Source organism: Mesocricetus auratus, unplaced genomic scaffold (genome assembly GCF_017639785.1).
Source record: "Mesocricetus auratus isolate SY011 unplaced genomic scaffold, BCM_Maur_2.0 Super-Scaffold_100003, whole genome shotgun sequence".
In the NCBI taxonomy this organism is placed as follows: Eukaryota; Metazoa; Chordata; class Mammalia; order Rodentia; family Cricetidae; genus Mesocricetus; species Mesocricetus auratus.
Genome location: NW_024429188.1, coordinates 48,095,240 through 48,121,260, shown reverse-complemented (window position 1 = coordinate 48,121,260; position 26,021 = coordinate 48,095,240). Strand labels below are relative to the sequence as shown.

Here is a 26,021-nt window from a genome sequence, read left to right as displayed (position 1 = left end):
GAAAATTAGAAAGTGAAATGGTGCCATGTTTATATACCAACAGCAATAAATGCCATTAAAAGAGTGTAATGGGGAAGAGTGAGTCTGCTCTCTCTTCTTGGTAGTGGTTACAGAAAGAATTTGCTACTCCAGGATCTGGAGAGATTACTATTTACTTATTATTACTAAAGCTAAAGTGGTAATCTGGTAATATCATTATTAGCTACTATACACATATAAATAAACTGGGGGAAAGGTAATCAACCTAAGCTTACTGAAGAGGCTTAAAGGAAGCCTCATTCATCAGAGTCCATGTCACTGTCTCCAGCAATGGAGTGGAAATCCTCACTGTCCTCCTCGTCCTCAGACAGGTGGACCTGGCTTAGTACGCTGGGCCCAGAACGCTGCTCTTCCTCATCTTCTTCCTCCTCTGATACCTCATACCCACCGATGCTGCTGAAGCTTGTATCCTGGGTGTTCGACTTGGGATCAGGTTCCTCATAGCTCCCATAACTGAGAAGAGAAACAATTATCTTACCATTCCCATGCCTTTATTTTTTTTTGGTTTTTCGAGACAGGGTTTCTCTGTATTGTTCTGGAGGCTGTCCTGGAACTCTCTCCGTAGACCAGGCTGGCCTAGAACTCACAGAGATCCGCCTGCCTCTGCCTCCCGAGTGCTGGGATTAAAGGCGTGTGCCACCAACGCCTGGCCATTTTTTTTTCATTCCCATGCTTTGTACTGACAAGGGATCAGCTCATTTCAACCTCCCGTAGACACTAAAATAATGGGTTCTTGACTGTTCCACAAGGCCCCTAAGAAAAAAATTATCCCATTCAAAAACATCAACTTGTCGACTTTATACACGAAAACCTGAAATAAACTTCCTGATGCTGATCAACCAACACACATTATCAGCTAATCTGACCACAAATGCTGTCAAGCCCCACTATTTCATTTGACACTTAGTTTCACTTATCTATGTATTTGAAATTGGGCAGCAGCCCTGAATAATCTAATATACCTTGTCTCTATTACCTCCTTTCTATTCCTGCTCTGTCTGCTGTTGCTGAGTCCTGTGCTAACTTTCCTGGCCTGCACTACTGAAATAAGTCTTCATGGCCCTAGTATTGAGTTCCTTCTGCCAGAGCGTTCTATTTTCAGCTTGTTTATTCTAATTTTATTTCTGAAAAAAATCACAAATGCACATTCACTATTAAAAAATTGGAAAAAAGGAGGGGGGCTCAGCAATATCTCTACCATGCAGAGATAATTTTTTTTGGCAGAGATATTTTTATATATGACCTATTTTCTTTTTTGGTTTTTCGAGATAGGGTTTCTCTGTGGCTTTGGGGGCTGTCCTGGAACTCACTTTGTAGACCAGGCTGGCCTGGAACTCATAGAAATCTGCCTGCCTCTGCCTCCCGAGTGCTGGGATTAAAGGTGTGCGCCACCAATGCCCGGCTTTATATGACCTATTTTCTATACATTTTAGATACTTAAGTGTCTAATAGTGAATTCCAGGACAGCCAATGTTATAAAGAGAAACCTTGTCTTGAAATAAATAAATAAGCTAATTAATTAAAATAAAATAAATAAAAATGAGATTCTGATTCCTCAGAAATTTGTATATTAAGTAACTTTTAAGATCAGTATAGGCGCCGGGCGTTGGTGGCGCACGCCTTTAATCCCAGCACTCGGGAGGCAGAGGCAGGCGGATCTCTGTGAGTTTGAGGCCAGCCTGGTCTACAAAGTGAGTTCCAGGACAGCTTCCAAAGCCACAGAGAAACCCTGTCTTGAAAAACCAAAAAAAAAAAAAAAAAAAGATCAGTATAGGACAGAAAAATAGCAGTATTCAGTTGAACTTGGGAGTTAAGTCCGAAAGTGAGAATTTTTACTTAATACTAATTTAATGCTACTTTCTCTTCTTATTTTGTTTAATGTCTCATGTAACCCTGCCTAGCTTTGAACTCACCTTGTAGTTGAGGATTCTTTAATATCTGACCTTCCTACCTGTACCTTGAAAAGTGTGTACAGGTGAACTTTACCACACCCAGCTGTTTTGTTTTTAGAAAGAACCTCAATACATACCCCAGGTTTTTTAGTTTTCTGTTGTTGCTGTTTTGGACACAGTGTTTTACTGACCTAGACTTCACTATGCAGACCAGGCTGGCCTTGAATTCAGAGATCCATCTGCCTCTTCTTAGGCAACGCACCACCATACGTGGCTAACCTTGAATTTAGGATCTTCCTATTTCATGTCCTAAATACTAAGATTACACAAGTGTGCCAGCTTAGCTGACAACTTCCTTTTCCTGAAAGCATGAACTAACAGAACAAAATCCAAACACCTTGGCATGTAATTTATGGTCCTCTACTATATATGGTCTTGCTATTTCAAAAGTCTTAATTTCCCAATGCCTCCATTTACTCTTTTTTTTTTTTTTGGTTTTTCGAGACAGGGTTTCTTTGTGGCTTTGGAGGCTGTCCTGGAACTCACTTGGTAGTCCAGGCTGGCCTCGAACTCACAGAGATCCGCCTGCCTCTGCCTCCCGAGTGCTGGGATTAAAGGCGTGCGCCACCAACGCCCGGCCGCCTCCAATTACTCTTGAACACATTTCATGCTGTATTTCTATGCCTCTGACATATTTCATCTGTAAAACTCTATCCCCCTTGCTGCCATTGTATATGCTGAGCAGATTCCTATCCATCCTTTAAGGCATAGTTCAAATGCTTCTATGTGAAATTTACCGATTAATCAAAAGCACAGTAAGACAGTCCCTTTTTAGGGATACCTCAGTACTCTGTACTTATTTGTGCTTAAGAACTTATGACATTGTATCTGTAATGATTTGTGTCAATCCTCCTCCACTAGAAGAGGTCCTTAAGGGCAGGCTATATCTTATTCATCTATGCATTCCATTTCCAGGGTTCAGACAATGCCTGGCTCAAGTAGAGGAGCTTAGGAAATGATACTAGAGCCCAGTAGCATATTGATGCCCATTACCTGATGTTGCTATCCTCCAAACCACGGGAAACCTCCCCACCATCTCCCTCATAGGACATCATGCTTTCTTCATTTTCCATGCCCATCCTCGTATTCTCTTGAAGCACACGGGGCTGTTTGGGTCTTATACTGCCAGATCCCACATCAGAGTCACTTCCACTTTCACTTAGCTGAATAGCTGTAAAAAAAAAGATTGTGGTTAATTATGAGATAAGCTTGATGGGCTAGAGGTATGGCTCAGTGCTAGAATATTGACCTCACATGTATGAGATAGTACATTTTGAGCCACAGCACCAAAATAACAAAAACAAGAGCAAGAGAATTAAAAGTTCTTGTCAGAATTACCATCTTCAGACTAGTACTCCAAAACTAGTCTATATAGACTTCAAGTCTATAGTCCTCACCTCTCAGATCTCTCTTTAAGTAACAAATGTCAATAGTAGCAAGATCTATAGTTTAGAAACTGAATTTAAGTAACTTATTTCTTCTATCTCAGTCTAATTTACCTGTTTTCTATCATTTTCAATACCTTTACCTTACCATTGAAATTATTTTTCTTAATTTTCCTTTCCTGTTCCCAAACACAATTCTTCAAAGCTGTTGCCTGGGCACTGCCTTTTCCACTGTTATGCTTCCTGTGTCTGTTCATCTTCACTTTCCCCTTAGGCTAATGAACATGATCATCCTCTTAGGTCTAATGGGGCACCAATAAAAGGGACAGATTTTTTTTTTGGTTTTTCGAGACAGGGTTTCTCTGTATTGATTTGGAGGCTGTCCTGGAACTCTCTCCGTAGACCAGGCTGGCCTAGAACTCACAGAGATCCGCCTGCCTCTGCCTCCCGAGTGCTGGGATTAAAGGCGTGACCACCAACGCCCAGCGACAGATTTTTTTTATAATAGCACATAGCAAGTACAAAAGGGGCTTCTATTTAGTGAGCAATATAGAAACAGATGCAAAGGAGCAAGACTCACCAGAAAAAGGGTTATCTCCTTCTTCATCACTCCCAGCATCTTCCTCATCATCTTCTCCTTCAGACATAAGCAAATCCTCATACAGGACACTGGCTTGAGGCTGTTGTACAGTTCCTTCCTCTTCATCTGCAAGATCACCATCTCCATCTTCACCTTCCTAAACAAGTTCAGGTGGCAGTCCCATCACTGACTAAGTAAGAGATCAGAATACCTTCTTTCCCCCGCATTCCATTTGCTGCCTCACAAGAAGTTAAATGATTGGGGGGCTGGAGAGATGGCTCAGCGGTTAAGAGCACTGACTGTACTTCCAGAGGTCCTGAGTTCAATTCCCAGCAACCACATGGTGGCTCTCAACCACCTGGAATGAGATCTGGTGCCCTCTGCTGGCATGCAAGCACAAGAGAGTATACAAAATAAATAAATGAATAATATATAAAAAAAGAAGTTAAATAATTGTAGTGGATGGTTTTGTCTAGCTCATTCAAAGGATTAAAGGCTCACTATGGAGAAATTCTATGGTATCATAACCTTGGGATTTGGCTTGCCCTGTACTACTTAGGGTTCCTATCATATAAATGTATAACGTTACCATAAGCTTTCTGTAAGCATACTCAATGGGGCTGGAGTCTTAGGTTTCCCATCCTCCTCCTCATCATACCCTTCAATATCTATACCAGAGTCTTCCTTGCCCAGCCTACCTCGGCCCTGGTGAATCTGAGTAAGGAACACAAATAGCACATTATTGGGGGATGTGCCTGTAGGAGTTAACCAAGGGTTCTTTACCAAGGACAGATGCTTTTCCCTGATATCCCAGCCAATCTCACTGCTAGTGGAGGCTGTTTACATAGCTCAAGGCATGTGCATTTCCCCCCAGTCTTTCTTTGGAAATAATAGACAGGGAAAGAAAACCAAAGAATAGGAAGATTTTCGGTATACTCTTAAATGTCATCAGAAGGGAATGTTTCCTTTCTAACTTAAGCTTTTGGGACAGAAAATCCTTCTGGGGGCTGGGCAGTGGTGGTGCACACCTTTAATCCTGGCACTCGGGAGACAGAAACAGATGGATTTCTGTGAGTTCGAGACCAGCCTGATCTACAAAAGCTAGTTCCAGGACAGCCTCCAAAGTCACAGAGAAACCCTGTCTTGAAAAACAAACAAACAAAAAGAAAATCCTTCTGGGTTTTGTACTCTTTCATGGAACCTTGAGAATAGGTACAGCTTCAGATGAAAAGTATATTCTGATACCTCTGGAAAAAAGCCAGTTTAAAAAATATAATTTTATTTTGGTTTATAACTTATAAGATGCACAAAATAGTATGCGAATTACTGTGAACTCTGTCTCAGAATGCAGCTGGTCTTTTTAGTCAGTCACCTAGTAGGCTGATCTGATGCCTCAATACTTTCCCTGAAGTTCTGTTGTGCTTAATTCTGCCAACAATGCCCCAGAAATCAAATTTCAAAGCCTTGTTTTCAGGGCCAAGGATCCAGCCATCCTTCACGTATACATAGTATCAGTCCATTCCTTCACATTCACCCATCAGGCAAACCACCAATATCACAAAGAGAAATAAATAACATCCTACCTGTGTTAGCTGCTTTTCTGAAGTAGCACTGGGAATATCCAAGACAGACATATTGCTCTCATCTTGATATACAGAGGCATCTCGAGAAACACTGAGGGATGTGCTGTTATCATACAAATCAGGAGGCTGTGGCATAAAACATATAACTTAGTTTCTACCAAGGAAATAGTTAGAAGAAATACAAAGAATTCTCCTTTATAACATTCACTGAAGAAAAAGGACATGCAAGGCAACCCAGTTAAAGAGGAAACACAATCTGGTACAGGTTTGTACACACATTTTTAGAATCCTACAAATAACGTTCACTCTAGCACATTGGCATCTAGTCTATGTGTTCATAAACTAAAGAAGAAATGCATAAAGTTTAGGGACAAATTTATATACTAACAGCCTCTCTGGTCAGTAATCTACTTTCTTGTTCTAAGTCTTGTTTTTTTTTCCTTTCCAAGACAGGGTTTCTCTGCATAGCTTTGGAGTCTGTCCTGGAACTCGCTCTGTAGACCAGGCTGGTCTTGAACTCACAGAGATCTGCCTGCCTCTGCTTTCTAAGTGCTGGGATTAAAGGTTTGTGCCACCACCGCCTGGCTTGCCTTGATGTTCTTAAACTCAGAGATTCATATTAGTGATAGTTTTACTGACTTAGAGGCATATAAGAAGAAACTGGATAAAAGAATTTAAATTTCAACAAGGACATGGAATGGTTTGACAGTTCATGAGCTTGCAGATGATTCTTCAAAGCAAAATGGTTTGTTAAAAATAAAACAAAACTTGGGCTTTGGAGTAAACAGCCCTGGGATTGAGTCTTGACTCTACCACTGTTAATCATCCTGTTTTCCTCAACTGTAAAACATGAATGATAGTATCTACCTCATAGGCTTATGAGAATTAAGAGCTATGTACCAATACTTGGTACTCAATAAATCATAGATCCCTCTCTCTTATTTTATTGTCCTTGAAAAGAACAGGGTTTTAGCAAAGGGATGCTAGTCAACACTAGGAGGGACTACATAAAATATTCATGAAGCGTTTTGGAAAAATAGTATCCATCAATTTCACTTTTTTTTTGGTTTTTTTCGAGACAGGGTTCATCAATTTCACTTTTAAAGTATATTTACAGACATAAACACACATTCCACAGATATGAAGAAACTCAAAATAATCAGTGGTGATGTTATGAAAGATGGAATTGATAAGTAACACCTCTTTTTTGTATTTTACAATTTCCTTTTTTTCCAGACAGGGCTCCTCAGTGAAAGGGTCCTGACTATCCTGGAACTCATTCTGTAGACCAACCTGGCCTCAAACTCACAGATATCCCCCTGCGTCTACCTCCCAAGTGCTGGGATTAAAGGTGTGCGTCACCACCACCCAGCTCCAATTTTCTTTCTTTCTTTCTTTCTTTCTTTCTTTCTTTCTTTCTTTCTTTCTTTCTTTCTTTCTTTTTTGGTTTTTTGAGACAGGGTTTCTCTGTATTGTTTTGGAGGCTGTCCTGGAACTCGCTCTGTAGACCAGGCTGGCCTCAAACTCACAGAGATCCACCTGCCTCTGCCTCCTGAGTGCTGGGATTAAAGGCGTGTGCCACCAATGCCCAGCCCAATTTTCTTTTTAAAAAAGATTTATATATTCATTTTGTAAAATTATGAGTATATGTGCATGCTTGAGTATGGGTTTGTGCATGCGACTGCAGTGTCTTTGGAGGCCAGAAGAAGGCATCAGAAATTCTGGAGGTGAAGTTAAAACAGCAAGTCACACAATGTGGGTGCTAGAAACCAAACTCAGGTCCTCTGAAAGAGCAGCAAGCACTCTTAACTGCCAAGCCTTCTCTCCAGCCCCATATTGTAGTTTTCTCCAATCATCATGTTACTTTGATCAATACAAAATCTGCTTATGAGCAAGGAAGAGGGGTACAAGCCTATAGCTTCAGCACTAGGAAAGTTCAGTTAGGGAGATCACAAACTTGAGGCCAGTCTGGATCACACAGCCAGACCTTGTCTCAAAGAAACAAATGAACGTCCACGTGTGATGCTCTGTAAACAAGTAAGCAAACAACATTGACTGAGAAGATTTGAGTTTCCAAAATAGAGGCAAAACAGATTTGAATACAAATAAGTACACAGATAAACCAGTATGTAACATAAGGGAAAACCAGGAACTTTCTACAAAAGTTTAAAGTGTAGTATGAAAATAAAGAGGACTGTGGGAAACTGTAAAATGAGTAATTCCAAAGTATTGAGCTCAATGCAAGCTCAGTAGAAATATCCAGGTGCAAATACATTATTGACTGCCATTCTTTGAAGTTGAAAATAACATGATTAACTACCATGCTTCTTTACAATCACAACAGTATTATGACAGGTTAACCTTACATACACACTTTCTAATAGTTTTGATTTTATATAGTAATGAGTAAGGGTGTTCACGTATGAGGTTCTTCCTTGAGTTAACAGGCAAAACTTGGCTATCTTAAAATGTATACACATAAAGAGAATGATGAGAGCATTAACTGAAAAGAATGAAGCAGTACTATCCATACCATACTCTTCACAAGAAACTCACTAAGTATACCAAAACAGCTATTACTCAGTAAGGACAAGGCTTTGACTCACCAATGGTCTCAGCTTATGACTGTCCAAGGCTTGAGAAAAGCACATGCCACTTGGTGGTTAGATTATTCTGAAGAATGATGGCTAGTACCCAAGGTTTAACTTACCAGAAAGTACCTTGTAGAAACTGTGAGCCTATTAACAAACAAGGCCTTCCTGGGCAACATCACTCACCCAAGCCCCCTTGACCCAATCTGCCCATACAACTCCAAGAGCCTTTCCTTGTTATGGACCTTGAAGAAGTATCTGAGGGTTCTTTATACCTGGCCCCTCAGTAACCTAGGTTTTGGGATGAATGAGAGAGCAAAAGATAGATAGAGAAAGTGTACGAATGAGACACAGAGACAGCAAAAATCCAACAGAGATCATGCATGCTGCATTTAAATTCAGAGTGAAATCTGAATAGAATGGAAAATAATCCTATGGGAATTGGAAGAAATTCTGCATTAAAGAATTCAATTAAATTTTAAAGAGTCTCTGGAAACTTTACAAACAACCAAAACAAGAACCCTTCATACAAAGAAGGAAAACATATTTACTGAATGCCTATCATGTACCATACAAACTAATCATTTAATATTGGAAAGCACATCTTAGAGAAATGGAAATAGAAATGTTAATTTCTCAATATCACAAAACTAGACAGTAGCAAAGCTAAGACTCATACCCAGGACTGTTTTACATCAAACCTCATGTCCTTTCCACTCTACCACTGTGTCTCCAATAAAGAAACCAAGGACCTGTTAACAGTCCATTTAACGTCAATTCTTCAAATATGCCAACTTTCTCAGACTGTAATATGGAGGAAATATTCAGAGGTTCATTCAGTCAGACCAGAAAAACTAGAAACTTTCTTATTTACTAATAAGAACTTATTAGTCTTCTAATATACAAACTTAAAATATAAACTATCTTCATTTAGTAGGAAAGAAAATTAACCCAGGAAATTGAGTGATGTGAGATATGCTGACATACCTCTAATGGGTAATCAGGTGTCTAGAAGGTACAAGAACAGTATGGCACATCTGTAACTGAGCAACCAACATTCTAGGGATGTCCTAGAACCCCAAAATTTACTGACAAGAGAACTGAAGACCTAGAGGATGCCACTGGTTATAGAAGTCAGGAATCTGGTATTCTCATACACTGTCTATGAACAACCATCCCACTCATTCATCCCATAGTTGCCTCTTCTGGATTTAACAAGGTCAAGAAGATACATGGCCCTCACTCACCTTAGCCTTTGAGAAGACAAGAAAGCACACGAAAGGCATATGAAGAGGAAGGACAGAGAAGAACGGTATCTCAGTAAACATATCTATTAACATGCTCCCAATTTCCCAAACCATAAGAAAACTGGAAGAAATCCCTAATCCTTTGGCTCACCTGTGGTGTGTAAGGTCCTGGAGTCATTGGGTCAAGGCTTTCTAATTCTGCTTCCTCAAGAGCTGCTTCTTTAGCTGTACAAATATCTTTCTCAAGTTGAGTCAAATGTTCATCATACTGAGAAACAATAAAATTAATGAATGCATTCAACTTTTAGGTACTGGGCAGGCAAACACACACACACGCACACACGCACGCACGCACACAATCCCCATCTTCAGAGTGTTTCTATTCTATTCTAACAGCAGAATACAGCTGATAACCTAAACAAAGCAGAGAAAGAAATAATGGAATGAGGGTAGAAGATGGAATATTACATTGCAAAGAAAACAGGGTAGTCAGGAAAGCTTCAAATTCAAGGACACAACAGAAAAGTTTCAGGGAGCTGGATCTTCTTAATCACCTACCTCAGTTAATGTCTGGTAACAAACATTCACAATCTCCTGAGCAGTTTTAGTATACTGACTCTCAGACCCTATGAAAGAAGGAAAATGCCATTACCTTTGTAACTTCAAGAATTTTGTATTTCCTTAACACACTGATTTAATACATTGTGCTATTTATTCATTCATTTATTTTCTTTTTGCAGACAGGGTTTCTCTGTGTAGTTTTGGAGTCTGTCCTGGAACTCACTTTGTAGACCAGGATGGCCTTGAACTCACAAAGATCTGCTTGCCTCTGCCTCCTGAATGTTGGGGCTAAAGGTGTACTACCACCATTCAACTAAAATTAATTTTTTTGTGTTATATATGTGGGCGTTTCCCTTACATATATTCTTGTATACTATATGCATGCCTGGTATCCAAAGTGGCATGAAGAAGCTGTTGGACTGGAGTCACAGATGGTTTTGGGCTGTTATGCATGTGCTGGGAAGTTAACCCTGATGCTCTGGAAGAACAGCCAGTGTTCTTAAATACTTAACAATCTCTCCAGCCTCATACATTGCAATTTAAAAACAAGAATTTTATACTTTGCTATCCAAGAGTATGTCATTATTTAAGATTCAGAAAAACCTACATGGAAACTTAGACCTCTCCTCTACTTTAGCAAAGGGCTAGCATCTTCTAGGACACAAATGGCCTGAGAATGAGTAGCAACTCCTCTTTATTTTTCATTTATTGTTTTGAGACAGGGTCTCCATATGCAGCCCATGATGGCCTTGGAACTCATGGAATCTACCTACCTTTTCCTACATGCTGAAATTACAGGCATGTGCTACCACATCCAGATTATGTGGTGCTGGGTATTGACCCAAGGTTTTCAGCATTCTAGAAAAGCTTACCATTATATAAAGAAGTAAAAGTATATCACATTTGGGGAGGGGGGCTAGAGATATAGTTTAACAGGATAGTTACTTACCACATACAAGATCCTCGGTTTGGTCCACAACACCACAAAAAGTATACTATATATACATATACTATGATTATTACAAGCCATTATAGGAATAATGAAGTCCTTTTCAGGGGCTGGAGAGAAGGCTCAGCAGGTTAAGAACACTTGTTCTTACAGAGAATACCCGTGGATTTTCCAACACTCACACGGTGGTGTACACAACCACCTGTAACACCAGTTACAGAGGATCCAACACTCTCTTCTGACCTCCTTGGGTACCAGGCATGCAGATGGTGCAGAGAAATACATTCAAGCAAGACATTCATACACATAAAATAAAGCCAAAAAATTAAGTCCTTTTCAAGTAAATCATCTCCCAAGTATATACTATCTGGCTATATTTCATATATTTAAAGAAACCCTGTCTCACTGACCAGATAAGGGGGAGCTCTTGAATCCCAGACTGATGGATGAGAGGCCAACAGGGAACTAACTGATCCAGACTCCATGAATGTAGTTCCAGGGAGGAGGCCACAGAAACCACTGGGGCCTTGGATAGTAGATCAGTGTTTACTATGGTGTATGAATGATCTTTGGGAGCCCACTCCAAATAGAGGGATGCTCTCTCAGCCTGGACACATGGGGAAGGCCTAGGTCCTGCCCTGGATGAAATGACAGACTTTGGAGATCCCCCCAAAGAGGGCCTCACCCTCCCTGGGAAATGATGTGGGGATTGGGTGAGGGTCTGGGGGAGCTGGTGGAGGGACAAGGCAGGAGGGGTGGGAGAGGGAGCTGGGACTGACATGTGAAGTATGCATGTTTCTAATTTGAATAAAAACATATATTGAGGGAAAAAAGAAACCCTGTCTCTAAAACAAACAAACAAAAAAGGCCAATGTTACCACACTGTTCTTAATTATTTGTGTCCTTAATGTCTTTTTTTTTGGGGGGGGTAGGTTTCCAGGCAGGGTTTCTCTGTGACTTTGGAGGCTGTCCTGGAAGTAGCTCTTGTAGACCAGGCTGGTCTCTGGTATTGAACTCACAGAGATCCGCCTGCCTCTGCCTCCCTAGTGCTGGGATTAAAGGCGTGTGCCACCACCATCCTACTTTGTGTCCTTAATATCTTAATGATTGGCTTAAGACCTGAGTGCTGGAGAGGTTAAAGCGGCAGATCATAACTTCAAGGCTAGCCTGAATTACAGTTAAGTTTGAGGCTGGCATGTAAAACTTAAGAGACCTTGTATCATACATCCATGATACAAGGGCTGGAGATGCTTCATCAGTTAAGAATTTTTCTTTCTGCTCTTGCAGAGGATCCCAGTTCTGATCTAAGCAGCCTCATCAGATGTCTCACAGTTACCTGGCTCCAGGAGATTCAATGTTTTCTTTTGGTCCCCGAGGGCACCCATATTTCTTTTCTCTCTCTCCCCTCTCTTCCTACCTCCCCCCATATATTCCAATAACATAGACCAGGCTGGCCTCCAATTTACAGGCGATCCTCCTGCTTCTGCCTCCCAAGTACTGGGATTAAAGGTATTGAAGATATATGCTTCTGTCCTGCCAGGTCCCAGCGCCCCTCAGCCCCAAATACGCACACAGACACTATATTAATTATAAAACTGTTGGCTCATGGCTAGGGCTTCTTATTGGCTAGCTCTCTCTGAATTATTAACCCATAACTACTAATCTATATATTTCTACATGGCTTTATCTTACCAGAGAAGGGTCCGGACCTGTTACTCCTTCCTCCACTACATGGCATCTCCCAGCAGTCTCTCTCTCCTTCGCTACCCAGAATTTTCCTCATCTAGCCCTGCCTATCTTGGGGATATAGTTTGGTGGTAGAGTACTTTCCTGGCATTTGCAAGGCTCTGGATTTCCTCTTTAGCACACACACACACACAAAAAACTGCAAAATAAAATAAAATTGTATCCTCACGTCAGACACAAACCAAAAAGAAACTTAAACTAATCATTAAGATAGTGCTGGGCGGTGGTGGTATGTGCCTTTAATCCCAGCACTCGGGAGGCAGAGGCAGGCGGATCTCTGTGAGTTCAAGACCAGCCTGGTCTACAAGAGCTAGTTCAGCCTCCAAAGATACAGAGAAACCCTGCCTCAAAACAAACAAACAAACAATATATATATATTGCCTCCTGAGTGCTGGGATTAAAGGTGAGTGCCACCATCGCCTGGCTAAGGTTTTGTTTCTTTTATGTTTTTGAGACAGCATTTCTATGTGTAGCTCTGGTTGTCCTATAACTCACTCTGTAGACCAGGCTTGCCTCAAACTCAGAGATCCAACTGTCCCTGCTTCCTGGGTGCTGGGATTAAAGGCATGGGCCACCACTGCCCGGCTTGGTGACACTTTCTTAATAAAAGAGTTATTGCAGGCTCAGAGCAATGGCTCAGTAGTTAACAGCATTTGTTCGCCGAACCTGAACTCTAGTCAGATATCAGCCTAGCAAATGCATGACAAGGTGAGCATCCCCCCAAATACCTGTAATCCCAGATCTGAGAAGAACAGAGATAGAAGGATTGTTGGGACTTACTCTCCTGCAGTCTATCACGACTTCAAGAAGAGAACCTACCTCAAAGGAATATGCAGAGAAAGAAAGAAGCTATCCAATGCCTTCTAGTCTTGGTGTCCACTTTTTTTTAAGTGAGACGTTACATGTGAACTTAAAGCCATCAAACTTTCATGTGCTGGTTATGTAATGATAGAGAAAAATCAAGGCTGCAGATAGGCTACCGACCTATTTAAATTGAACTAATAATAACACCAGTTTCTGTATAGTGGCTCTTATGCCTACAAGGACATGGTTTAGAAATTCAGCCTTTATTCAGTTTTGACATGTAAATGCAGATCAACTTCTCAATATGTCAATTATAATACAAAGGTGATTAATTTTATGTTTGCAATGTTTCTCTCTGGAAATCATTTTGAAAAGATCTCTTCCCTTCCGCATTTCCTTCGAAACAAATGACTCTAAAGAAATATTCACTAATGCCTCTAGAATATAAAAAATTGCCGGGCGTTGGTGGCGCATGCCTTTAATCCCAGCACTTGGGAGGCAGAGGCAAGTGGATCTCTGTGAGTTCGAGGCCAGCCTGGTCTACAAGAGCTAGTTCTAGGACAGCCTCCAAAGCCACAGAGAAACCCTGTCTCGAAAAACCAAAAAAAAAAAAAAAAGAGTATAAAAAATTACAAGTGATATCCCTTGCCTAAGTTTTTATTACTAGTTGTTTATGCCTTTTTCTAGTTTTAGATAGCCCATGTTCAAGAGTTACATGGATTTCAGCTATTTAATTCCATTATGCTATTATAAGAAATACAGTATTGAAGTCTTTATAATGAAATTCTAGTTGGTAAATCATTGTTGAGATACATGGATAAAAATACCCAGACATTTTCTTACTCTTAGCTATAGAGCAGTTCTTGAATGAAGAATTAATGATGCAAAGACTAACAAAGTCCCTGTATAAAATTCTGTATGTAATATATCTTTTTCTGGGTAGAATAAAATTTTCAAAAGGTGCCTATCCACCTCCATAAAGCTAAAAATACTATTCTATATCTTGAAAAACATCAGGAGCTTACTAAAAGTAGGAAGATCAGTTGTAGGTTTTACAGCTTTGGGAAAAAAGATGAAGAGACAAGGAAAGGTAACAGGGCCTCTCTGGGAACAATAAAAAGTGTTGGGGCTACTGGAAGGGAGAATTAAATGGAAATCTAAGTACAATTTCCCAGACCCTAAAAGGAAAACCACACACACACAGTTGCTTCCAGAATGGTGCCATAATTACCATAAAAATAAGATAAAGTTTTACCCAATTAAATAAAGATTTGCAAAGCCTAGAGAATCACATTCAATTTATACCCACAGTGAAATTACCATAGTGGAAAAAAATTACCATAGTAGTAATTTGGTAATGTGGTAATTTCAATGATTGCTCCAGGAAATCAACATGTCACCAAGCTAAAAAAATGTTTTTCTTCATGCTTACAATGATGTAAGGAGAACAAAGCAAGGAGAAGGGAAAGTAAGTATTAATATTGCTAGATAGCCGTAAGGTTTCAAAGAAAAATCACCTGTTCAGTAGGTAAACAGGTTTGTGATTACTTCTAGACTCACAGTTCCCTTAATACTATTTCTACAATACTAGAAACAACTCCCTCCTAAGAAAATGAGTATTCAAAAAAACCCCAACTCATACACAAAACAAAGAGAAAATACCAACACTTAAGAAGCAGAGGCCAGCCTGGTCTATATAGCCAAATTCTGGGTCAGCCAGTGTTATATACAAAGCATAAAATAAGCCAAATGTGACAGTGCATGCTTTTAATTCCATCTCAAGAGGCAAGGTCAGCCAAAACTACAAAGTGTGAGCTATCTCCAGCAAACAAACAAAATAGTAATAGAGGCTATTACTACTGAGGTTTATTACTTTTATTTTTTGAGACAGGGTCTTGCTGTGTCCCAGGCTGGCCTGGGACTTACTATGTAGACTGAAATCTGCCCCCCCCTTTAAACCTTCAAATGAACTATCGCAATCCCTTTCTCACCTCAAACCTCTAGAATTATAAAAAAAAGTAATACGGAAACCCCCAAAATATATTTTCTGATTTACTTTTTTTGAGCTAGGTCCTTACTACGTTGTCCAGGTTTGTCCTGAACTCTAAAATTCAAAGTGCCTTAGTAGTTAGGACTCTATAGGCATGCACTATCATGTCTTGCTTTAAATATTCATTTAAGCACTTAGTTTAAAATAGATTCAGTAGTCTACATAGGAAATTCCAGGCTACCCAGGGCTATATAGTAAGACAGTCTCAAAAAAAATACAAAAACAAAACAAAAACCCAAAACCAAAACAAACACACAACAACAACAAAAAAGCAGCAGCATGGTCTTTAAGGTTTTTGTTTTGTTTGAGACAGAGTCTAATCATGTAACTCTAGCTGGCCTGGCCTGGCACTCACCACCTTTCTAGCCTCTAAGAGATCTGCCTGCCTCTGTTTATAGAGTGTTGAGATTAAAAACATGCTACTACTATGCCCAGCTCAAACTTCAAATTTCAATAAAGCATGAAGTACTACAAAAGTGTAGGGAAAGGAACCACCCATAAAGAGTGATAAGAAACATTTCATTGAACTTTTTATTCAGTGATGAAACACTAGCTGCCAAACCCAAGTCCCCAGACTTGATCTCAGAAGCCCTATTACACTTGAAATTGACACTTGTGTCATTCTACAACACCACCTCACTTTCTGGGCACTGTGCCTCCATCTTTACCACTTTGGTTTTTCTTTCTAATATTTACTTTATGAAGCCAGAGAGGCGGTTCAGTGGTTCTATAATATTGTCTTTTTGCTATTGTTTACTTTTGAGAGTCTCACTATGTAATCCTGGAACTCTATGCAGAACTCAAAGAAACCTGACCTGTCTCTGCTTCCTGAGTTCTGGAAATCAAGGCGTGAGTCACTACAATTGGCCCACGAGGCTTTCCTTAATGAGGCAGTTCAACTCTAAGTGCATTCTATCAGGTCCAAGTATGAAGGTATCAATTTTGCTTTCTTACTATCTGTGTCATCTGTACAAACTTCCCATTATTTTTTTTCCATTTTAAATTTAAATTAGAAACAAGTTTGTTTTACATGTCAATCCTAGTTCCCTCTCCTTCCCTCCTCCCCTGCCCCCCAACCACCTCATCCTTCCCATTCTTATTTTTTTGTTTTTTTTGAGACAGGGTCTCTTTTTAGAATCCTGGCTATCCTGGAACTTGCCATGTAGACCAGGCTATCCTTGAACTCACACAGATCTGCCTGCCACTGCCTTCAGAGTACCATGCTTGTGCTACCATGCCAGGCTTTCTTGCTGCTTCTTAACTGTTCAGGTTGCTAGGTTTTGTTTGTTTTTCAACATGGCTATTGTTCAGAGTTTCTTTACTGGTCTCCAAATCTCATTCACCTCTACTTCATTATTTGGATAACTTCCTAAACAGTATTACTAAAACTATATCTCTCTTCCCTCCTACTGGGTTAGTGTGACTTACTAGGCCCTTCATAATTACGGTCTTACCTCCCTTGTCTCATTTTTTTTTTTTGGTTTTTTCGAGACAGGGTTTCTCTGTGGCTTTGGAGGCTGTCCTGGTCCCTTGTCTCATTTTATAATCAAACCTAACTACTACCCTATATTCAAATTAATCTTATCTGTACTTCCTCATCCAAAGCACTTTCCCGTATTTTTGCATTTGGTTCTCTATCTGGAACTTTGTCATCCTTCTCTTCTATTCAGCACAGTAGGCACTAAGTATTAACCACAATAGCCAACATCCCTTAAGACTCAGTTAAAAAATAAATTCCACTGGGAGGTGGTGGCACACACCTTTACTTCCAGCACTTGGAGGCAGAGGCAGGTGGATTTCTGTGAGTACAAAGCCAGCCTAATCTACAGAGGGAGTTCCAGGGCTGTTATACAGAGAAACCCTGTCTCAGAAAATATAACAAAACCAAACAAAACTGAGAAAACCAAATGGTTTGGTCCTAAGCCAGAAAACCTAGGTCCAGTCCCTGGAACCCACATGGTGGGGGCATAGAACCAACTCACCAAGTTGTCCTCTAACCTTCAAAAGCATACTAGATAGAACAGCACTTCTACTCTTACAACATAGGTATAAATGCAGAAAAAGAAAAATTTAAAAAGTAAACTGAGTTACTTGACTTAGCTATCACTGCTTAAAGCTGCTTACACCCTTAAAATCTTTTTTTTTTTTGGTTTTTCGAGACAGGGTTTCTCTGTGGCTTTGGAGGCTGTCCTGGAACTCGCTTGGTAGTCCAGGCTGGTCTCGAACTCACAGAGATCCGCCTGCCTCTGCCTCCCGAGTGCTGGGATTAAAGGCGTGCGCCACCAACGCCCGGCCCACCCTTAAAATCTTAATGCAAATTAATGCTTGATAGATAAGACTGCTGGAAGAGGAAAAAAAAGTAAATACTCACCATTGTACTTAACACTGTTGGCCAGAATAAGGTTTACATCATCTAGAAAGCTCTCTCGACTCTGGTATTTATGCTTGGAGATATTCTATGATAAAAACAATCAGGCACTCAGCTATATATACAAAAACATTGATTATAAAAAGCCATTGGTTATAAAAATCACTAACCTTACGTATAGTCTCCAAATCCATTGGACTGACAATTACTTTGTAATAATCTGGAACGAACTTCTTATTAACTGGGTGATGAAATGGCCAAGACTAATAAAAAGAAAGCATGGGCAGTCAAATAAAAACCACTATTTATACCAGAGATTTCCAATTTTCACTGAGTTACAAATATTTCTGATGAAAACTATAGACTCTTTCCACAGAAATATACAAGCTCACACAAAATTCTTTGTAATTTAAGGGTCTTATTAGGAATTCTTACACCCTGATTTTAAAGTAAAAATCCCTCCTTTAAACTTACAACTAAAATCTTATTTCTACATTAAAGACTAAGTTCTGCAAAAATAGAATAAAATTCCTTATTCCATAGTTCCATCTAGGAATTCTATAACACTGAACACATAGAACATTGTGATTACATGCAATAGAAAATTTAATTCAGAATTTCAGGGGGCACCAGTATAATAAAGTGGTCTACAGAACTAATATGATAGATGATAGCTTTGCTATAAAAAAATGAAAAGGGGAAAAGTAAAAAACAAAAGGAAAACAAACACTAACAAACACTAAGTAATTATTGTGGTGGATCAATCTTCCTTCCTTCCTTCCTTCCTTCCTTCCTTCCTTCCTTTCTTTCTTTTATGGGCAGGCAAAATGGCTCAGTGGGTAGAGGTGATTATCAATAAGCCCAATGACTGAGTTTAATTCCTGGAAACCACAGGACAAAAATGAGATCCAATTCTCTGAGGTTTTGGGTTTTTTTCTTCATTTTTCAAGACAGGGTTTCTCTGTTTAAAAGCTCTCACTGTCCTGGAACTTACTCTGTAGTGACCTCAAACTCAGAGATCCACCTGCCTTTGTCTCCAAAGTGCTTTGTTTTGCTACTTAAAAACAGGCCCTATTGTGTAGCCCTGGCTGGCCTTGAATTCACAATGATTTACTTGCTTTCTTCTTCCCAAGATTTAGGATAAAAGGTTGTGCCACCACTCCCAGCCAAGTTGTCCTGACCTAACACAAACCTTAGCTTATATTTTCCTCCCCTACATGCATGAATAAATAAGTGTAATAAAAATGATATTTGTATAGGAGCATTTCTAAATCAAGAGCCTACAATTAGTTGACAGCTCTTTTCTTCCAGGCTATTCAAGAGCTTATAAATACTAAGTGCTGAGAACAGGAAGTAAGAATCCCTTAATATTCAAAGAGATACTTGGCATCTTTGTTTTCAGTGATAATGAATTCATATAGCAAAAGTTAGTATTTAAAATTACATCCCAGGCCGGGAGTTGGTGGCCTTTAATCCCAGCACTTGGGAGGCAGAGGCAGGCGGATCTCTGTGAGTTCGAGGCCAGCCTGGTCTACAAGAGCTAGTTCCAGGACAGCCTCCAAAGCCACAGAGAAACCCTGTCTCGAAAAACCAAAATAAATAAATAAATAATAAATAAATAAAATTACATCCCAGTTACTAGGGACATACATCACAACATATAATTTTTTCATTTACCTAATTAATTAATTAATCTATCTATCTATCGAGACAGGGTTTCTCTGTGGTTGTCCTGGAACTAGCTCTTGTAGACCAGACTGGTCTTGAACTTACAGAGATTCATCTGCCTCTGCCTCCCGAGTGAAGGGATTAAAGGCGTGCACCACTACCACATGGCTAGAATTTCTTAATATATACACGCTTATCCTATATACTTCTTTTCATCTCCTAGTACTATCCTTATAATACTTGGCATGAAAATTACTTACATCTGGAACTGCCATCATTTTCTGAGTGACAATGTTATCCAGAATAAAAGAAAACGCTACTTGGTCATCATCGTCAAGCAAGGGGTTGATAGCTTTCTCTAAACGTGCCAACTTATCTTCTTTCTGAAATAAAGCAAAGTAAAATAAAAGCATTTTTTCCTGAAGTATGATCACCACAGAAAAGCTAAAGATAATTTAAAGTTCAGCTAGCTGCCTATGACTTTAGTCCCCCAAAATTTACCTCTGAATTATCTATTATTCAGCTTCAGGCCAATCTAGATAAATGATACTTTAGCTAAAGAAACAACACAAATGGACATGTCAGCAAATCCTTTAAGTATTCTTTTTTGTTTATCTGATTTTTGAGACAGGGTTTCTCTGTGTAACAGCCCTGACTGTCCTTGAACTCAGAGATCTACCAGCCTCTACCTCCTGAGTGCTGGGATTAAAGACATGAACCACCCTATCTGGCTCCCTTAAGCATTCTACATCCCATTCTTGTATAGCACCAAGAATAGAAAGCTCAAGACATCACTAGTTAAGGTAGAATAACAAAAACATCTTTAGCAAATCAGGCTTTAATAACATTGTCTTTTCTATAAAAATGAATGCTAAAAATACAGAACAAACATTACCATTAGTTAATGGCTCTTTGTTTTTCTTTTTTTTAAAGATTATTTATTATGTATACAGTGTTCTGCCTGCATGTATGTCTGCAGGCCAGAAGAGGGCACCAAATCTCAATACTGGATGGTTGTGAGCCTACAATCATGTGATTGCTGGGAATTGAACTCAGAATCTCTGGAAAAGCAAACAGTTAGTACTCTTACCCACTGAGCTATCTCTCTAGCCCTCCTTTTGTTTTCTAATAGGGTATGTATCCTATGTATCCTAGGCTGGCTTCACATTCAATATACAACCTCAGCTTGATTAGTGACTTGTAAAAAGGAAACTTAATCCAAAAAAGTCACTTCAGTCTGTGTACTATGAAAATCTGTGTTCTCCTGGAAGCAACCTAGATGCCCCTCAACCGAAGAATGGATGGAGAAAATATGGTATATTTACACAATGGAGTATCACTCAATGGAAAAATACAACAAAATCTAGAAATTCGCAGGCAAATGGATGGAACTGGAAGAAAACATCCTGAGTGAGGTAACCCAGTCACAGAAAGACAAGCGTGGTATGTACTCACTTATATATGGATTTTAGACATAGAGTAAAGAACTACAAGCCTAAATCCACACCACCAGAGAAACTAGGAAACAAGATCCCAAGAGAAGAACACATGGTTCCCCGAAGAAGGGGAGGGGGACAAGAACCCTTGAGCAAATTGGGAGCAGGGGGGGAGTGGGGGGGCAGGGGAGTCAGAAGGGGAGAGGGGAAGAAGGGGAAGAGGAATAGGAGAGATCAGGGGGACTGAGACAGGGGAGGAATAGGAGAGGGCAAGAAAGGAGATGCCTTGATAGTGGGAGCCAGTATAGGTTTGGAGAGAGGTCTGACACAGAGGAAATGTTAGGGGATCCACAGGGAGCTCATTCCCTATTGAGGGATACTATTGCAACCCAGATAAACAAAAGAGGGCTTAGGTCCTTCCCCAAATGATGTGATGAACTTTGATGGTCCCCCGTGGAGGGCCTCACTATCCTTGGGGAGTAGGTGAGGGGTGGGTTGTGGGGGGGAGTCGGTGGGGAGCATTGGAGGACAGGAGGGCGAGAGAATGGGGGATTGATATGTAAAATAAGACTGTTTCTAAAATAAAAATTAAAAAAAGAAAATCTGTGTTCTCACTGTCTGGATCCTTAATCTCATTGGGCGCCCCCTTCTAAGTCACAGGCCAACCTTGAACTTGAATATTGCCACAATTTACCTCTACGTTGGATACAGGACTTTAGCCTTCTAACAGATACAAAAAAGAATCTAACTGGTGTGTGCTTTTAATTTTGAGACAGGGTCTCAACATATAGCCTAGGCTGGCCTGAAACTTGTATTTATCCTGCCTCTGACTTCCAAGTGCTGCCATCACAGGTATGTATTACTATGCTCAGATAACTGTGGGTTAAACATGCAATTTATGTCAATCATGTTGAGAAAATTTTCCATGTTTATCAATCATGTTCTCTTGTGAAATATCTATATCAGTATCAACTTCATTATTATCTGTGCTTTTGTAACATATAAGGTACCACAATCTTCTTTGTTAAGAATAGGGGTTTATGGGGCTGGAGAGATGGCTCAGTGGTTAAGAGCACTGACTGCTCTTCCAGAGGACCCAGGTTCAATTCCCAGCAATCACATGACAGCTCACAACTGATGGGGCTGTCCTTCTGTATATATGTTTCTCTTATTGGTTAATGAATAAAACACTGTGGCCAAAAGAGGCAGGGAGATAGGCAGGACTAGGGATGAGGAGAATTCTGGGAAAGGTAGGCAGGAGAGCCTGCCAGGGATCAGATGCCATGTGAGACCGGGAAGAGAGGATGAGCCAGGTGTTCTCTGGTAAGATAAGAACATGTGGAAATACTTATATTAATAGAAATGGTTAATAATTAAGACAGAGCTAGCCAATAAAAAGCCCTAGCCACCAACCAATAGTTTTATAATTAATATAGTGTCTGTGTGTTTATTTGGGCTGAGAAGGGTGGCAGGACCATGTTGAACAAGAACCTCTTTTTACACACAACTGTCTAATTCCAGGGGACCCAACATCCTCACACAGACATATGCACAGGCAAAACACCAATGAACATTAAAAAAAGAACAGGGGCCGAGCGTTGGTGGTGCACGCCTTTAATCCCAGTACTTGGGAGGCAGAGGCAGGCGGATCTCTGTGAGTTCGAGGCCAGCCTGGTCTACAAAGTGAGTTCCAGGACAGCCTCCAAAGCCAAAGAGAAACCTTGTCTCAAAAAACCAAAAAAAAAAAAAAAAAAAAAAAAAAAGAACAGGAATTTACAGAAGGTCTGAGGCTGTAACTTTAACTTTAGTGTTAACAGTGCTTACTTAATAGCTCACAGGGGAAAAAGCAGCCCAAAAGACAGAAGATACAGATAATCCTTTAATTTTTTTTTTTTTTGGTTTTTCGAGACAGGGTTTCTCTGTGGCTTTGGAGGCTGTCCTGGAACTAGCTCTTGTAGACCAGGCTGGTCTCAAAATCACAAAGATCCGCCTGTCTCTGCTTCCTGAGGGCTGGGATTAAAGGCGTGCGTCACCAACGCCCGGCCAATCCTATAATTTTTTAAAAATTAAACTGTCTTTAGGCCTAGTGGCTCAGACAGACCTATAATCCTAGAATTTAGGAGGCTGAGGTATAAGGAGCACCATGAACTTAAGGCCAACATATTAGACAACCTATTAGTTTCAAGCAAGCCTGAGCTAGATAAGGCACTATCTCAAAAATATTTTTTTTCAATATGCCTCCCTGGTACAGCAATGAGTTGTAATGTGAGCTACAGGAGATCTCCTAGGAAGTCATTTTCCATCATCCTTTCTAAAGTTGTATCAGTTTAGGATCTTAATCCCAGCATGATTCCAGAGCAAGTAATTTTCCTCTTTGGACTTGGCTGTCCCATCTACAGAAGACAGCATCTGTATAAGTTATAAATCCCTATTTGTCAATGTACCAAAGATTTGCCATTCCCTCAGATACTGTTCCTTCTGTTAAACACTCTAGTTCCTAAACTCCACTATTCTCCATCTTCATATACCACAGCATTTCTTGTGTTTTTTTTTTAAATCTATTTTGATTTTTGGGTCAAATTCTCATGCAGTTCAAGCAGCTCTAGAACTCAGTATGTAGCTGAGGATGATTTTTTAAGCTCCTGACCCTCCTGTCTTCAACTCCCAAGTGCTAGGATTATAGGTGTATGTCAGTATGCCCACTACTTTCTCTTATCTTTCTTACCTCTTTGAGTTTTTCATCACAGAGATCCAGCATAGATTGAGAAATCTGAGTCAGTGAGTGTTTCGGCCCTACAGAGGAATAAGAAATGTCCATTATAAATAAGAGCCCAAAGTTGCCATGTTTCCAACACGTAACACATTTACTAAAGAACCTAAAAGGTCCCAGGCACCAGCCTAGTAACTGAGTTAGGTATATATACCAGCTTTTTCATTTTTATTTTTTCTTTAAGTCCCTTGTATCCCAGGATGGTCTAGAACTCACTATGTAGCTAAGAATGACCTTCAACTTCAGATCCTCTTGTCTTCACTTTTTTGGGATTACAGGTGTGTAATGAATTTTAACTGTTTTTATTTGGGTCCACACACACGTGTATTATAACTGCTTTTTTGTTTGTTTTTGTTTTCTGAGACAGTGTCTCACTATGTAGCTCTGGCTGGCTCAGAACTTTCTATGTAGCTTGGAACTCAGATATTCACCTGTCTCTGTGTCTCCCTAGTGTTGGGACTAAAGGCATGAGCCAGCTCTATTGGGGCTTTTAATGCCTTGAATATCATTCTGTGGATGAAGAATGTATTTAAGAATGGTTTATGTTTATTGGAACATTTTAAATTTTCTGCTTAGTAGACAGATTCTCCAGCACAAAGACTATTATTTCATCTTCCCAGAAATAATTACTAAGTATTTCAAAAATTCTTTAAGTATCTGACCTCTCTTATACATTCTCTGCTTAAAGCTGTACCATTTAAGTTCATCTCTGGAATAATTAAAACATTTTTAAGGTGTGAGTATTGGACACATACCTGTAATCACAGCACTTAAGATGCTTCAACCAGAGGATTAGCAGATCTGGGGTAACCTAGACTACATAATTAGACCATCTCAAATCCAGAAAGAAATCTCCCTCCCCCTCCAAATATTTCCATCTAACTAGTATTTCTTTTTTATTTTTTTCAAGACAGGTTTTCTCTGTTAGTCTTGGCTGCCCTGGAACGTGCTCTGTCAACCAGGCTGGCCTTAAACTCAAGAGATCCTCCTGCCTCTCCCTTCCAAGTGCTGGAATTAAAGGTGTGTGCCACTACCACCCAACCTAACTAGTATTTATTTTTTTATTTTTTTGGTTTTTCGAGACAGGGTTTCTCTGTGGCTTTGGAGGCTGTCCTGGAACTCACTCTGTAGACCAGGCTGGTCTCGAACTCACAGAGATCCGCCTGCCTCTGCCTCCCAAGTGCTGGGATTAAAGGGGTGCGCCACCCCCCCCCGGAACAAATTGTTAAATTCAGTGAATATGTACACTAAAATTTATCCCTCTTAAATTTCCATAATAAACTTAAAAAACTATCAGTATAAATGAAATACATTGGTTGTACATAAACTATAGTCTACATCATTGTACATCAAATCTGCTAATTGGAAACCAAGACTGGTGATGCAGGTTGGTAATTTTAGCTACACTGGAGGCTGAGGCATAGGTTGCAAGTTTAAAAGCAAACTGGGCTACAAGAAAAGTTCAAGGCTAGCCTGTGCAACTTAGGAAGACCTCATTCCACAATAAAAAAATAAAGGGGGTCTGGGATATAGCTAAGAGGTAGAGTACTTGCTGGAAGCTCTGGGTTCAATCTTTACTAGAATAAAAAGAAAGGAAAAAATCTGCTTTGGGGATGTAGAGAAGGCTTGTTCTGACTCACATATACATAGTGATTAAAGAACAGAAGTCCAACAGGCAAAGAACAGGGAATGACATTCCAGAGAGAAGGAAAAGTACACAAAGACACAGAATTAGTCAAATTCATAGAAACATTCTATAGTACACTTCATTAGGGTCACAAGTAGTTTTAATACCATAATAAAGGTGTGTGTGTGTGTGGTGTATGTGTGTCTGTATGCATTTGCACACATATAGGAAAGGACAAGAGATGAACTTGCAGAGTCAGAAGGGACCACATTAGAAAGTTTTATAGGCACTAGAAAGCTATTTTAAACTGGTTAATGATGCTTCTTTTCTTTGTTCACTTTTTTTTTATGGTACTTGGACATTAAACATGTTAGCCAAGTGCTCTACCTCTGAGCCATACCCATTAGTCTAAGACAGTAATTTCCTAAATTTGAGTTCTAGGGGAGAATTGCCATCTTATAAACATTAGGAAGAATTTAAGCAAAAATGTTTGGCAGCTGTTGCAAGAGGTTAAACAAGAGATAACAAGGGCTTCAATTAAAGTAGCAATAGTGACAAAAATGAAAGGGCCAAGTTCAAAAAAATGCAGACAGTATACTTTATAGGACTTAGTTATAAGTGTGAGGAAAAGAACATGGGATCAATTATGACTGAAATTTCTAGGT

General features: G+C 39.8%; 1 protein-coding gene across 1 annotated transcript in view; it reads right to left on the bottom strand.

Moving 5' to 3' along the window:
• Positions 1-248: 248 nt before the first annotated feature.
• Positions 249-26,021, bottom strand: part of Taf1 (TATA-box binding protein associated factor 1) — a gene marked incomplete at its 3' end in the record, with an annotated part of 70,332 nt that continues 44,559 nt past the window's right edge. The window contains 10 exon segments of the mRNA NM_001281569.1: positions 249-492; positions 2,985-3,162; positions 3,957-4,113; positions 5,540-5,665; positions 9,529-9,645; positions 9,936-10,003; positions 17,859-17,943; positions 18,026-18,118; positions 19,784-19,906; positions 23,685-23,752. Of these exon segments, the coding sequence (NP_001268498.1) occupies positions 276-492; positions 2,985-3,162; positions 3,957-4,113; positions 5,540-5,665; positions 9,529-9,645; positions 9,936-10,003; positions 17,859-17,943; positions 18,026-18,118; positions 19,784-19,906; positions 23,685-23,752 (1,232 nt within the window).